Source organism: Nanorana parkeri, unplaced genomic scaffold, assembly GCF_000935625.1.
Source record: "Nanorana parkeri isolate BGI_ZX_2015 unplaced genomic scaffold, ASM93562v1 scaffold747, whole genome shotgun sequence".
Classification (NCBI taxonomy): domain Eukaryota; kingdom Metazoa; phylum Chordata; class Amphibia; order Anura; family Dicroglossidae; genus Nanorana; species Nanorana parkeri.
Genome location: NW_017307015.1, coordinates 640387 through 656085, shown reverse-complemented (window position 1 = coordinate 656085; position 15699 = coordinate 640387). Strand labels below are relative to the sequence as shown.

Here is a 15699-nt window from a genome sequence, read left to right as displayed (position 1 = left end):
TGGGCAACATGTACCAATGCCAATATTTTTCTTTAAACAAATACCATACAGTGAGGAGAGGGCCCTTTTCATGTGGCTTCAATGGCAACATTGAAAATGCATACATCTTTTAACTTACAGGCTGTACATGGTGTTACGGTACAAGTAACATTTTCACAAACAGCCTCAGCAACAGCATACTCTGGCAGTGCATATACTGCTGTGGAATTAATTTCTAACTTCTATATTTGATAAGGTACTTAAGAGTTTAATAAAGGACCGTATAGAACAAGTTTTGCTAGAAAATTATATTAATAATATAATTGATAGTTCCTGAATGTTGTCAAACAAATCTACTTTTATATGGAGAAGTAGGCAGAAACGAAGACAAAGGAGACAAAGTAGCTGTGGATATAGTATACTTGGGCATTGATAAGCGTTTGACACAGTTCCCCACAGATACCGTAATCAGAGAATAGCAATCAGTTATTCATGAATGGTCTAAGGTTGTTAGTTATGTACCTTAGTTCAGTGTTGTGACCCTTACTTTTGAACCTTTTTATAAATAATATAGCTCTTAAAAGTGCCAATTCTGTGTTTGCAGGTGACACCCTGCAAGATTTCCAAGCAGGTCTGAATGCACATTTTAATTTGGCAACTGTGTGGCAAATACGGTTTAATGTTGATAAATGTTAAGTTATGCAATTGGGGGATTTAAATATGCATACATCATACATTCTAGGGGGGAGTCAATAATCAGGAAGGATCTGGGTGTTCTGGTAGATTATAGGCTTAAAAACAGCATGTAATCCCAAACTGCAGTTTTCAAAGCAAGCAAATTAATTTCATGTAGAGGTATAGACTCCTAAGAGAGAGAGAGAGATACCTAATCTTGCCCCTGTACAATGCATTAGTAAGTCCATTAGTAAGATATGGAATGTGCAGTTCAGTTTTGGGCGCCAGTTTACAAAAAGGATGATGTGGAACTAAAGACAGTGCAGAGAAAGGCAACCTAAAGGGGTTCTAAACCCTCCCATTTTTTTGCTTACAGTATATCTACTGCTATCAAGCAGTAGATATAGGCAAACAGTTTTTTTTTTTTTTAAACCCCGCTGTAACATCTGTTTAAACTTACCTTGTTTTCACTGATCGCTCCTGCCCGAGAAAATTAAATCTGTTCGGGCGGCCGCAAAGCATCTTGGGGCTGGCACATGCGCAGTTCGGATTCTCGGCCGGGAGACGAGCAGAGACGCAAGGTAAGTCTATGGACGCGTGCACCCGCATGCAGACACCGTGGGATCAGAAGTGCCAGCAAGCAGAGAGGAGTCAGGGCTGGATCGGAGAGCCGCCGCACCGCTGGAGGTTCAGATGAAAACATCAGGAAAGAAGAAGAAGATCGGATTAAGAGACATGCTTTAAGGTAAGTGCTGACATTTACATTGGGGGGAGGGGGAAAAATGTATCCTTTAATGTCACTTTAACTAATAGGAGGCATGGAGGACCTAAGTAAGAACACATAAGATTGTTGATTCAGGAAGTATTCAATTGCTTTGGGGATCAGGAAGATTTTTTTTTTTTACCCATTTGAAGCAAATTGGACCATGCTTTAAAAAGTTTTTTTGCATTCCCTTGGATCAACTGTGGATTTGGGGTTCTGTGTATGCAAGTTTTTGGTTTATTTATTGGTCTTTTTGGACAATTAGCTTGCCTCACATACAGCAGCCGTACCCCAATCTGATTCCTTTAAAAAAATGTTTTTATAGTAGTTTTAGCAGTTTTTTTTATCAAGTAGTACTACGCCTGCTTTGAACGGTGTAAGTAACAGCCGCAACAGTTCTAAAAGTCATAAGAATATGTCTGTTAAAAGTTGGCCAGTGACAAAACAGTATAATGACATAGGTTTTGAGATTATATTTTTAAGACAATACCACATGGCATTATCTGAAAAGTTTAAAATAAAACTGTTCTCCAGCAATAAAAAATTAGAGTGTAGTGTTTTATATGGTTTATTTCATGCTTTATAGCAGTTTTTTATGCCTTCCGCTGGATCAACTGTGGGCATAGGGTTCTGTTTTAGGACGTTTGTTTTTTCTTCTCTCTATAGGTTGAACTCTATGGATTTGTGTCTTTTTTTCAACCAGACTAACTATGTAACTATGTTTTAGACACAACATCAAAACAATTTAAGAGCAGCAGGACAATACAGCTAGAACAGGGCCTTGGGAGAGACAAGCCAGGGTTTATCCTACCATATAAAAATTTTATATTTGTACTTACCATAAAATCCCTGTCTCAGAGTTCATCGAGGGACACAGGAACAGTAATAGACTGTAGATTATGTAGTGCTGCTTTAAAGGAGAATGGACCCTAGTGCAAACAAGGCTGGAGGCCAGCCCTAGGGTATATAAATCCTCCCACACAGTTATGGTCACACTGTTTTGTAGCAAGCAGTGCAAATAAATTGTGTGTCTCTCAATTGACTCAATAAATACAAAAATCTAATTTATTCTATTGTCCATTGAGAGACACTTTCCTTCTACCTCGATTCTGCTGAGCAGATGAGAAAGCAACTCTTTCTGATAACCACAACCACTGCACTTGTAGTGTGCCCAGAAGCTTACTTCATCCTGCAGACTGGTGTCCATCGTCACTACCTACAATCCTAGAGATAGGAAGGCCTACCTGACAACAACATAGTGAAGTCCTGGCTCCTGGACACATATAATTGTGACTGTCCAGCCAAGGGGAGGTGGCTTAGAGGACATTCTTCTACAGACATCTTGGGTAGAACTAAAGGAATAGCACTGACTTGAAGGAGGATACCAAGACCCATAGCCTTTGTTCAGGGCCTTAGAGACATCTAAAGGTAGACTTACCCGGGACTGCAGCCTTCATCAACAAATAGTGGCCATAGGAGGGGCCAACACCTTGGTTAGAACCCATGGTGCCAAGGATAACCTGAAAGAAAATACCACAACAGGAAAAAAGGTAATTACTTACCATGAATCACAGAACACACTGATGACCCGAAGGACAGAGAAAAACTACAGAGGGAGTTGATAAATAACAGGATTAATCCACCACAGGTGTACCAAGGTTCGCTTTGCTAGAAAGGGAAGCATATCTCTTATGCTTGGGAGTAAAAGAGTGTTAGTTATACTCTTAACACAATTGCATCCGCAGCCCCCTAACTGCAATCACAGCCCCGTACAGTAATCTCATTCCCTCATAACTCTTCACAACCCCTCAGAGTACTCACAGCCCCTCACAGTAGTTGCAACCCCTGACAGCACCCACAGTAGTCACGGCCCCTTGCAGTGGCCACACGCCATTTGAAGTAGTTGCAGCCTTTCACAGCACACAGCCCCTCACATTACACAGCCTCTCACGGCCCCTCTTAGCAGCCACACTATTCACAGAGAGCCAGTCAGCCACAGGGCCAGCTTCCTCACCCCCACACACAGTGGCAGACAGATACTTGTAGCCAGGCAGCCCAAACTGCAGTCTCCTCAAGGCACATGAATGTTCAGAAGGTTCTGTTTTTCGTGCATGAACTTTGTGACATTTGTTGGTGCAGTATGTCCTTGATATAAACCCTGGAACTTGAAAAAGGTTAGGAAAAATATAGAACATACATTAGGACAAGTTTGTCAACTAGGAAAAACATAGGCATTCAGGGACTCCAGAGGCAACGTTATGCTGCCGTTACCAGTAAGGGAGAGAGAGATGCATTTTGTCGGCAGGTGAGGCTAATAGAATTTGTTCCATTAGCAATATCTATAAACAGGTAATATATTAGTCAGGTAAGAGACAAGCCACTAGGAAGATTTAAGCAAGTTTATAATTGGTGTTAGATTCTCACTCCGGTGTGATTTTAGTCGGGGGATTGTTACTTTTTGTACTGTGCTCATTTTCTAGAATTCTGTGCCTTTTTTTCAAGAGGGGCTGGCCTTTCTCAAATGTGAATATTACACAATTTCTCACTCTTTTGCTTACAATTATTTTGAAACCCCATATATAAGGGATTTTGTGGCGTAAATTAGCAACTGGCAATAGTCCTTTTCTTTCATTGACTGTTGCCTGTGATAGGCCTGCATGTAGTGATATGGGTCTGGTAATGGTAAGACAGTTCTTGCTGTTGATATGAGTTCTTTTACATGGTAAAAATGTATGCAAGCTATCACGTCGTTTGTCAGGTAGCGGTGGTTCAGGCAACTGATCTGTCAATGATCATTTCATGTTGAGGGATAAAAGATGAGAAATAGTTTGCTGTGCTTATGGCTTTAGTCCAGCTGATGTTATTGATTCAGCCACGCCTCTAACTTTTATAATACTTTGGTGAGACCTATCGTCTAGGTTGGCCATCTTTAGTTTCAGTTGTGGAGGTCATCTTCCATGGTGTTATGAGCATCTACAGAGTCGTTCTGGGCTTTTGCATATTCGGCCATTTTTTTTTCTCTATGCGGCTTACACTATCACCAATGTCTTGTATGTCTGTTTTAATTCCATTTGGCATAGAGAGCATATATTCTTGCAAAGAGTCTCTTAGTGTGATCATAATTTTAAGTATAGCATCAGAGATGTTATGTTATCATAGATCTGCATCTGTAGTGTTCTCTTTTCTGCTGTTGCGAGTGAGCCAGACATATGCCTATGTTAGGTAAAGAGTGTGTGGAGGTTGAGGACAATGAACAGCTTAATTTGCTATCTTGTCCTCTGGCTGCGTCTGACAGTGCATATAAATCTATCAGTCAATGCAGCCTTTCTCTGTAATTCCTCTTCCTTGTCATAACGCCGACCATTTAAACCATTGTTTAAATGGCAGCCTTGTGCCAGTCTTGATATGTAAATACGTGCCAGGTGTCTTTAGTATGACCACTCTGGTGGGGCCATGTCCTTAATGTTGCAGAGAGCACACATAATTATGTGGCATGGCACTCTGCAACATTCTCCTCTGAGTTCAGGCACTGACCTTGCTGCCCTGTGCTCACAGCAAGTAGGTTGGAAAATGCTCAGGGCTCAGTCAACAGGCTTTGAATCCAGGGGCAAAAAATACCTTACTTTGAGGAGTATGACAGATATCTGAGCTTCAGCAGTTCTGGTAGCTTAGACGGATGTATGACATGTTATGCTCACTTTAAGAAAACTGGTCATAGTAGGTTGAGTCTCCTTTAGGCTTCTTATATCTAAAAGGGAATTTAGTAGTAAAATCTCCCCACTGGACTTCCTGAATTTAGTTTTCCAACCATAGGGCCTTACATCTACGTACATACCCTTGTTATGAAGCTAGATTTTTTTTTCAGGCTGTGCCATCTGTGGAGAAGGTGGTGGTGGAGGGGAGGACATTTTTACTTTGCCTTATGGCACCCTAATACCTCTTGCTGCAGAACATGATGCTCACAGTAATCAAAAACATTCTAGCTATTTGTTTTACAGTATAGGTTCAAACAGGAAATAAATGACCATTATGACCAACACTGCTGATTTTTCCTCATATACTATTTATAATGTGTGGACTAGAGCTAGACCCTTGCATCTAGTCTGTCTGTTTGTGTTCATCCTAGTATACAATAAATATCGGATTGATAAAAAAAATCCTCTTCTTCACCTAGAAACACATGATGCTAACACTGTATTATCATTTCACAATTTTCTTTATAACACGAGGCACCTATTTACTAAAGTGTGAAAATGCCGTGAAGTGTGGCTAAGTAAACCTTTGCTTGATAAACTAAGGATTAATGTGAAGTGAAATGAATTCCATCATCCACTTATGTGAGGAGTCACGTTAGGTTTTTAATTTCTCCTGCACATGAATGGATGTAAGCAGAATCTTTTCTTCTTATATCACTTCATTTTTGTAGTGGTCTATTAACCCTCACTTTTGTCTTGCAGGTCTCTCGAGTCCCGAGGGTAACTGTTGCATCCTGGATGATCCCTAAGCTCTGGACCTTTTAATCTGTATTTATTAACACAAGTCGTATCAGATCTGTGTACAATATTTATTTCTGTTGTGTGTGTACTGGAGAGTTGCAAGGCGTGTGCTTGTGTGTAAACAATAATTGCCCCCAAAGTTCCAAAGGCATGGAGTTGTGGAAGTACATTTGTACTATGGATCCTTTATGTTGGCCTTGCCTGGTACATGGAAACTGGCACTACAAGTGTATTTGATAACTTATTCCTTACAGATATAAAGATAAAGGGTCCAAAGGGGGAAAACTGATTGGACTTTACATCAGCCAAATCTTATGGCCAATTAGTGTAATTCTGCTGCAATCAATAGATGCTGAGAAATCTTACCTTTACACAAGGCATTTGCAGGGAAATTAAATATGATGTGCAGTACCTACTTGCAGTCTGTAAGTGGCACTGTTGTTAGAGGGCTCAGAAGCTGTCAAATCTTTTTAGAGGAGGCAAGTGGTAGTTGCAAACTATGAAATTTTTTCGTTTCATTATCGGTTACGGTCAACAAGTACCTGCGATGTCAAAGAGTAGTAGATCCTAAAAATACAGTTTACTGGTTTCTTTTAATAACTTTTAGAAATACAATTCAACTGATTTGTTTAAAAACATATAAAAAAATTAAAAAACGAGAAGGACTCTCACACTGAAACAATATATAGCAAATAACAAGCACCCCAGTATAGTGTAATTATTAATTTATATTTATTATTATTTGTATTTATTAATGAAAGTGTGAATATTGAATTTACATTTGTCCTCCGCAAATCAGGTAATCAGAGGTGTAATAGTACTTTCTCTGCATGACATTACATTTCCTACTGCAGGCCATAAGAAACAGATTCCTGGAGCCTTCATCATTTCCCCTATATCTGTGGGCTTTTTAATGTTCTTACACTGTGCGCTAAGTGCATGCATACTGAGGGGTAAGTTATTAACAAAAAGAGGCAAAGACATTTTGGAAAGGCACCATATTGGAAGCAAAGTGGAATGGTATATTATAAATTGTAATTGTAGGGCTAATGCATTCTGGGAATCATCCCCTTCCACACTGCTGTTTAACGTCTAAATATCCAGTGTAAGGTAACCTGTAAGAATAAAGCCCCAAGCAAGAGGATGCAGTTTCCTGAAATGTGTCAGTTTTCCATCTACACCGCATTGGGGATAGAGACAGCAATACAAATGGATCTAATCTTTCTCTGCTTTGCAAAAAAAGGTGTTTTAATTCTGTTTGTATCTCCTACTCCAATGTTAAGGAACAAGGCGTAATGCAAAAGCTCCCTAATAGTGACCCAGTCAATAAAACCTGGCACATACTCTGTCTCTTCCATTCTAAAACTTAAAGAAAATAAAAAGCTGCGCTTCATATATTTACCTTACATAGTTATATATAAGTCTTAAAGGCTAGTGCAGACCTGGGCTATCCAGGTCGCGTGTCCGGGGACCCTCGCAGTCGTCTGCAGTTGCACACAGAGGTTTCTGTGGGGCCCCATTGATTTCAATGGGCTTACATCCGCGTGGCAATCACAGAAAAAAGGTACATGTACCTTTTTTAAATCCGCAATTGTGTTCGATTGCACGGGCAGAATTGTGGCGGGAAACTGCACGATCCGTCTGGCGCAACTGGGGTACCATTAGAAATAATTGGCGTGATTGGCGGTGGTGGGCAATTCCATGATCGTGCGCCCATCCTCGCAGTTTCATGCACGATTTTCGCACAGTCATGGATCACTATAGTGTGAACCTAGCCTTAAATTATATTTCTGTCTTGTTCACTCAAACGAAAAAGTAAAGCCTATGTATTAAAAGTGTAGCTGCTGTGCCATTTGACTAATTTCTGTTTGTGCAAAATATCAAAGAAGGACTGTTATTTGATTAACACACTGCACAATATTTTCTTGCCACTTTGGAAGGCAGGAATACTTGTGTACAGTTAAATGGTATGTTGGTGTTGCACCTTCCCTGTGTGAGTGGCCTGACCCCAAAGTTGTGCTAATAATTAAAACAACATAATTATAATTAATCTTTATCCATATACAGTTGTGTGAAAAAGTGTTGGCCCCCTTCCTGATTTTTCATTGTTTTGCACGTTTGTCACACTTTCATGTTTCAGATCATCAAACAAATTTAATTATTAGTCAAAGATAACACAAGTAAACACAACATGCAGTTTTTAAAGGAAGGTTTTTATTATTATGGGAAAACAAAATCCAAACCCACATGGCCCTGTGTGAAAAATAGTTTGCCCCCTAAACCTAATAACTGGTTGGGCCACCCTTAGCAGCAAGAACTGCAATCAAGCGTTTGCGATAACTTGCAATGAGTCTGTTAAAGCGCTGTGCAGGAATTTTGGTCCACTCATCTTTGCAGAATTGTTGTAATTCAGTCACATTGGAAGGTTTTCAAGCATTTTTAAGGTCATGCCACAGCATCTCAATAGGATTCAGGTCAGGACTTTGACTAGGCCACTCCAAAGTCTTCATTTTGTTTTTCTTCAGCCATTTAGAGGTGGACTTGCTGGTGTGTTTTGGATCATTGTCCTGCTGCAGAACCCAAGTTCGTTTCAGCTTGAGGTCACAAACAGATGGCCGCACATTTTCCTTCAGGATTTTTTGGTAGACAGCAGAATTCATGGTTCCATTTATCACAGCAAGTCTTCCAGGTCCTGAAGCAGCAAAACAGCCCCAGACCATCACACTACCACCACCATATTTTACTGTTGGTATGATGTTCTTTTTCAGAAATGCGGTGTTACTCTTACGCCAGATGTAATGGGACACAAAAAGTTCAACTTTTGTCTTGTCAGTCCACAGAGTATTTTCCCAAAAGTCTTGGGGATCATCAAGATGTTTTCTGGCATAACAGAGATGAGCTTTTATGTTCTTTTTGCTCGGCAGCGGTTTTCGTCTTGGAACTCTGCCATGCAGGCCATTTTTGCCCAGTCTATTTCTTATGGTGGAGTCATGAACACTGACCTGAACTGAGGCAAGTGAGGGCTGCAGTTCTTTGGATGTTGTTGTGGGGTCTTTTGCGACCTATTGGATGAGTCATCTCTGTGCTCTTGGGGTAATTTTGGTTGGCCGCCCACTTCTGGGAAGGTTCACCACTGTTCCATGTTTTTGCCATTTGTGGATAATGGCTCTCACTGTGGTTCGCCGGGGTCCCAAAGCTTTTGAAATGGCCATATAACCTTTTCCAGACTGATAGATCTCAATTACTTTCTTTCTTTCTCATTTGTTCCTGGATTTCTTTGGATCTCGGCATGATGTGTAGCTTTTGAGGATCTTTTGGTCTACTTCACTTTGTCAGTCAAGTCTTATTTAAGTGATTTCTTGATTGCGAACAGGTGTGACAGTAATCAGGCCTGGGTGTGGCTAGAGAAATTGAACTCAGGCGTGATAAACCAGAGTTAAGTTATGTTTTAACGGGGGGGGCGCAAACAGTTTTTCACACAGGGCCATGTGGGTTTGGATTTTGTTTTCCCTTAATAATGAAAACCTTCCTTTTAAAAACTGCATGTTGTGTTTACTTGTGTTATCTTTGACTAATATTTAAATTTGTTTGATGATCTGAAACATTAAAGTGTGACAAACGTGCAAAAAAATGAAAAATCAGGAAGGGGGCCAACACTTTTTCACACAACTGTAGATGCAATCAGCTATTTGTAGCCACAAACACGATAGTCAGGCATCTGAAAATTAATAATATATCAAAAGAATCTCACAGACTTTTAATAACATATTAGCTAGAGTGATCATATGATCTATAGCTGCGCAGCAGGAGATTCTACTCTTATCCGTGTGATATGACAGTCTTCACATTTTGCCACTTGACAGTTTACTTTTTTTGCAAGCTGAAAATGATTTACCTAGCATAGGCTCCTGAATATATCAATACATCTTGCATTGCACAAAACAGGACCATAATGTTGATGTTTTTTTTAATTTTTTATAAACTGAATGCTGTAAAAAAAAAAACTGGGGTAGGAGAAAGAATAATACTGGATTTATTTTGACTTTTGGTATTTACCAGTGATGAAGATTTTAGTGAATTTTGGAAGTGCCCTAACATTTTTCAGGGCTGGATTTACCATAAAACATAATGCTTGGGCCCTTGCTGAAGGGGGGCTGTGCAAAACACCTCATCAGTCTCATTCAGGGGCGTCCCAAGGCCAGGTGTCACCCAGAGCGGTTACCGGGTGACACCCCGCTGTGACATCACCGCGCATGCTCGGCAATCTTATTGATACCTGCCAGTGGCCATCTTGGTGATGGACGTTGGCAGGGAGGGGACAGTCAGCCGGCGGGATAAGGTATGCTCCTCTCTCCCGAAACTGACGGGCACTCGGTCCATGACCAAGTCCCCGACTTTTCAAAGGTGGATGACACCAAAACGACTCAGTCATTTTGGTGTCACCCGGGTTTGGGCCACACCCCCCTTGTGATGCCACTGGTCTCATTACACCTTTAAGCTACCTTACTGCTTTGTTGCAGATGTAGTAACTTTTCAGGTATCCCCTCTCTGGCACTAATTCCTTTTTGCCATTAGACCTCCTCAGTCTTCAGGGTTGAAAGATGCCCACTGTCGTTCAACCTGTAAGATTGAGGGTATTCTGTGAGTTCAGAGCATCATAGACCCACCTTTTCAGGGGTGTCATCACATCTCCCAGAACTTTTTTTATTGTAATGATGCAGAGAGCAGTGCTGAGGTAATTACGCCAGTGCCATTGTGCATCATTTAGGACAGTCCACTACTGGAAGAAGATCCCAAGTGAAAAAGGTCCCTGCATATCCTGTGACTGGCCTGAAGATATCTGGATAATGTGGGTGTATAATATACAAAGCCCTTGCTAATATAAAGGGTGGGGAGAGGATTGGCTGGTGGTGGCGGAATCCCATAGTTGACCTTTAATTTCCCTTCCCCATTGACTCCAATGCATTTCACCAACATTTCCGGAAAATAAAAACTTAGTTCGCTGATCCCTACAAGCCACAAACAATTTTTATCTGGTTTGTTTTTGTTATTAAATCCAGAAATTCTTTTTTTTTTTAAATGAATATTTTAGGACTATATTTAAGTATAAGCACATTATTGCACAAACCGTTACAATATATGGCTTAGTCTGACAATACATTTTATAGAACCAGAAAGGTCTGCAATAGAAAAGATATAATTGGTCAAGTGGAGAGATTAAAAGCTTGTATAGATGCAAGTTTAGATGGGGAATTTTAAAGTTGGAACAACAAAAGTCTTCAAAAGGGACAGTCTAAGAAGCCTGTGGTATCCAGGACTGACCCTCAAAAATGTCTTATCTGGCAAGGTGGGGAAGTGAGGTTTCAAAATCCCACCTGGGTCAGTCAACCATGTGAGGTCAAGGAGCGGAGGATTAAGAATTTCCTGTTGTTCCTAAGACATTTACCGGTAAGTTGTTTCCAGCTGGTAAGTCTGGACCATCACACAGCTGGGTCATAGAAGAGGGGTGGGGTGAGATCTTGGTGGTCCCCTTTAGTGTGGCTCCTATAATCAGATGGGTTTTTGACGTCTTAGAGAGACGAGAGGGAAGCCAGGGGAGACCGAAGAAAGGTCCTACATGTGTGGATTTCTGTTCAACCTGGACCCATTGCTTAGAATATATGTGGTTGCAGCAGTTTATCACTTTGGATAAGTGCAGAGATGCATAATAGTTGGAGAGGTCTGGGAGACCTATGAGAAAGAAGCACTGGAAATCCTTTTTCCCCATTCACTACATGTGTTTCTTTGTTTCTGTTTGTTTGGTCATCATCAAACTTTTGATTAGAATTAAAGGGAAAAATAAGTAAAATGTATTGAAATTACAGGTTATCTCGGCTTTTTGTTTAGCCAGAAATAATAGATGAACAGATTAAATTAAACAAAAATTATTCAATACACCACACACTTTAAAACATCTTAGAAAAGTGCTTCTATTTTGGTTTGACCTGTAAAACACAGATGACAAAACACCATGCATAGGCCTTTTTTAGATAAGCATGTGTGCAGGCACTTTAAAGAAGAACTCCCGGAAGAAATAATATTAACAGTTGCAGTGGGGCTACCCCCACACTGCAAGGGTTAAGTGCTCTTTTTCATCTAAGAACACAGATATACTCACCTGAACCTCGAAGATGGCTGGTAGACCAGTCCCTGCAACTTCTCTCCTCCTCCACTTCAGAAGGGAATATCCCTTGACGTAATTACATCTAATACACTATACTGGACATGATGACTCTCAGGACCTTACATCGCCAGGAGTTCTTTTTTAGGCTGTCCACTCACAAGATCTTACTTTGCAGCTAAGGGTGGTTAACTCTGCAACGCAGAGTCTGGATAGAATGTCAGTCAGAATCTCCTGGCAGACTCTCCCAGATCTTCAGCCCCAGGGACCAGTTTACCAACCACAGTGGCTTTAGCTGCCTGGCCTTTTGAAACCCAGGCCCTGAGGGATAGGGGCCTGTCTGAGTCAGTTATCCCTACGGTTTCTGCTGCCGCTCAGTCCAGGAGTACTGAGGGTGTGTCCATTAAAGCCTGAGAGCATTGAGGAAGTGTGGAAAGGGTGAGTTGTCTGCACAAAATGGTAGAAGTATTTTTAAGAAAAAAAAAAGGCACATTTCCACTCTAAATGTATTAATCATTTCATTTCCAGGAGAAATCAGCTAACCAACAGGTGAGCAGACCAATGACAGAGCCCTAATATACAGCTTACAGAAGTGCAGTGACCCATAGCAACCAACCAAAACTTTGAAATATGGTTGTAGTGTGTTTAGACCCATGGGGAAAAGGTAACGCTATAAGACAGAGCAGTAAAATACATTTGAAGCTTCTTTACCTAATTTGTCTCTTTTAGTCTGTACAGACTTTGATGTATTAATTGTACCCTGCTAGAAATATTAATATTTTCCTTGATGTCTGTTTACAACAGTCTACAGTTAGATGTTTATATAGACACATTACATGTTTCTATAGTCCCACATGGCAAGAAGCAAAAATTCAAACATTGTTGATGTGGCAGAGTTGACATTTTAAGACCCTGAATAAATATGTTAAAATAGTTAATGAATGTTATTTACATAACTTTCTGGTATCCTGGCTTAGAGAACCAATATAGGCAAACAAGTTTACATAATGTGTAGATGACAAAATGAATAAGCAGTTAAGTCTTTTGAAAGTTGATTGGTTGTACACTTAGCTGTGGTAGGCTGCTTTTTAATTTTGTCTAGTGACATAACAAGGTAGTGCTTTTCTTAGCTGCATTCTTAAAATCTGACCCTCTTTGTCTAGGTAATTATCTTTAACTGCTTGAAGACCAGGTGTTTAGACCCCCTTCTTGGCCAGTCCATTTTTCAGTATTCAGCGCTGCGATACTTTGACTGACGTTTATTCCGTCATGCAAATGCATTCTTTTGGTGGTATTTAATCACCACTACGGTTTTTATTTTTTACTATAATTAGGAAAAATTACCGAAAATTTTGAGAAAAAAAAGTTGTTTTTTTTTTACATTGTTAGGAAACATTTATTATTACCCAGTTTTTGGGTAAAATATAAAAGTTGGGGTCACGTCGGGTAAATAGACACCAAACATGTCAAGCTTTAAAATTGCGCGCACCTGTGAAATCGCGATGAAGGAGATAAAATTAAGCTAATGACACATTCATAGTCTACTTGTAAATTCTGAGAATAATGAAAATAAAATCTAATGTATTTTTTTCTAGTTCAACTGCATACTAAACAGCACTTGCAAATCACATGCACTTTAGGGCAAAGGGCACCGAAAGTAACATTTGTAGTTCTGTTGAGAAGGCAGATGATATTGTGCTGTGCCTTTTTTAATTTATATTGATTTTACTGCGAACATGTAATTTTGCATTGTCAGTGCATTTTTATACCACTTGTTCTAATGGGTTTGACTTGATGGACGTATGTCTTTATTCAACCCCAAATACTATGTAACTATGTAGTACAATTGGTAAGCAAAACACATCTAAAAGGAGCAGAAAAAACATGTTGCTGGATTTATCTTTTATTTGTTTCAACCGTTAATTTTGTAGCACTGGTGACCCAATTATGTACAACTACATTTGCACAAGAAGAGTTGTACTCGTATTTTTGGCCCATAAATTCAAGGGGTTGGGACATCTTCTGTGATTAAACCAATAACATATAAAAATATTAAGTGCTTTATTCACGAAGGCAGCCGAATGAATAATTGAGCCAAAGTGAACTGAGCTGAAGCCTGCTCGGCCATTCAAAGCAACCCTGTATGGCTATTTTGAGCCGTACATCGGCTGCATTTGACTCACTTCACTTCACTTTGGTTCAGCCAAATAGCCTCAGCACATTTGGCTGAACCAAAGGGAAAAATCAATTTGCCTCAGCCTATGTAACATCTGGGTTGGCTCAGGCGAATGTTCGGCAGTTTATTCGCTGCTGTTCACCTCTATTCTTATAGGGGCCGAACAGTAGAGAGTGAAAAGTCGAATGCTGCTGATCACTATTCAGATGGTCATTCTGTTCTCTACCTCAGCCCCCCTTGTGAATGAGTAAGGGGTAGGGGTTACCCCTAATCATTCACCAAAGAGAAAAGTAAAATGTAAATAAACAGACAACACCTACGGAAAAATCCTTTAATTGAACAAAAAACATTGTACCCCCTCTTTCCTGCTTTGCCAGGCCACTGCTTGGATATAGGGTCTGGTTTGGAATTTTTGGGGGAGACCCCATGGTTTTTTCTTTTGTTTGCAATGGGTAATGACTCGCTGCCTGGCTTCCTGATTGGCCGAAGGATCAGCTAAATCCTTTGGCTCTTTATTGAATAACCCCCTAAGTGTCAGTTAAATAAAACATATAAAGCAAATTGAAACAGAACGAAAAGCATCAGCTGTAAATGTTCCATTAAGCCTTTGCCTCTCAAAGTATTACTTCTGCATTGGGTACTGACTTTTTATGGCTTAAGTTTATTAAATATTGTATGTCTACAAGGATGATGAAATGCCAAATCAGCCTGACTTGTGAGAAATGTAAACACAGACAGTCACTGCAGAAGATCAGCATAAAAATGACAATTGTTTATTATACAGAGTACTGTAGCAACATTAATGTTATTTATTTTACACAGTACTGTAGCAACATTAATGTTACTCATTTAGGCATTACATCTACTATAACTAGCTAGGCCAGTTGAATGTCAATTAGGTGGCAACCCAGAGTTAAGGCCAAAGACCAAAACCATGTTCTTCCTCTGTCTAGAATGGCAATGAACTTTGAACTTTGTGATGTCATCCTAGAACAATGCTGATGTTTGTGTTAAAAAAAAAAAGTTGATAAATTCTACAAATTCTCTGAATATTGTACCTGTACCATCTATGCTTGAATACTATTGAAATATGCTGCGTACTGTAATAAAATATTGTTGATGTTAATGGAATCTGATTGGTCATTTGAGGGTCTGTAAAGTGCAATTTATGGTTTGTGAACAGGCTACTTACTCTTACTTTTGTTAATATAGAGACAGCTGATTGATTGCTAAGGGCAACTACAACGGTTTTCCTTTAGAACACTGACTAAATTATGAAAACTCAATCAAAGAAAACTAGAGTAAAATTATAGAAACAAAAGGATGAATAGCTGTTACCCATAGCAGCCAATCAGATTGCTGGCTTATTTTGCAAGTGAAATTTGTTTGCTATGGGTATCACCTCCAGTTGTAGGGGTCCATATATAAACAATTATCAGAGCCATTCATC

General features: G+C 39.8%; 1 protein-coding gene across 1 annotated transcript in view; it reads left to right on the top strand.

The window, feature by feature from the left end:
* LIN7B (lin-7 homolog B, crumbs cell polarity complex component) overlaps positions 1 to 6153 on the top strand; it is a 32333-nt gene extending 26180 nt beyond the window's left edge. The window contains exon 6 of the mRNA XM_018564357.1: positions 5875 to 6153. Coding sequence (XP_018419859.1) covers positions 5875 to 5896 — 22 coding nt within the window. The 3' untranslated portion in view covers positions 5897 to 6153. The remainder of the gene's footprint in view (positions 1 to 5874) is intronic.
* Positions 6154 to 15699: the final 9546 nt, after the last annotated feature.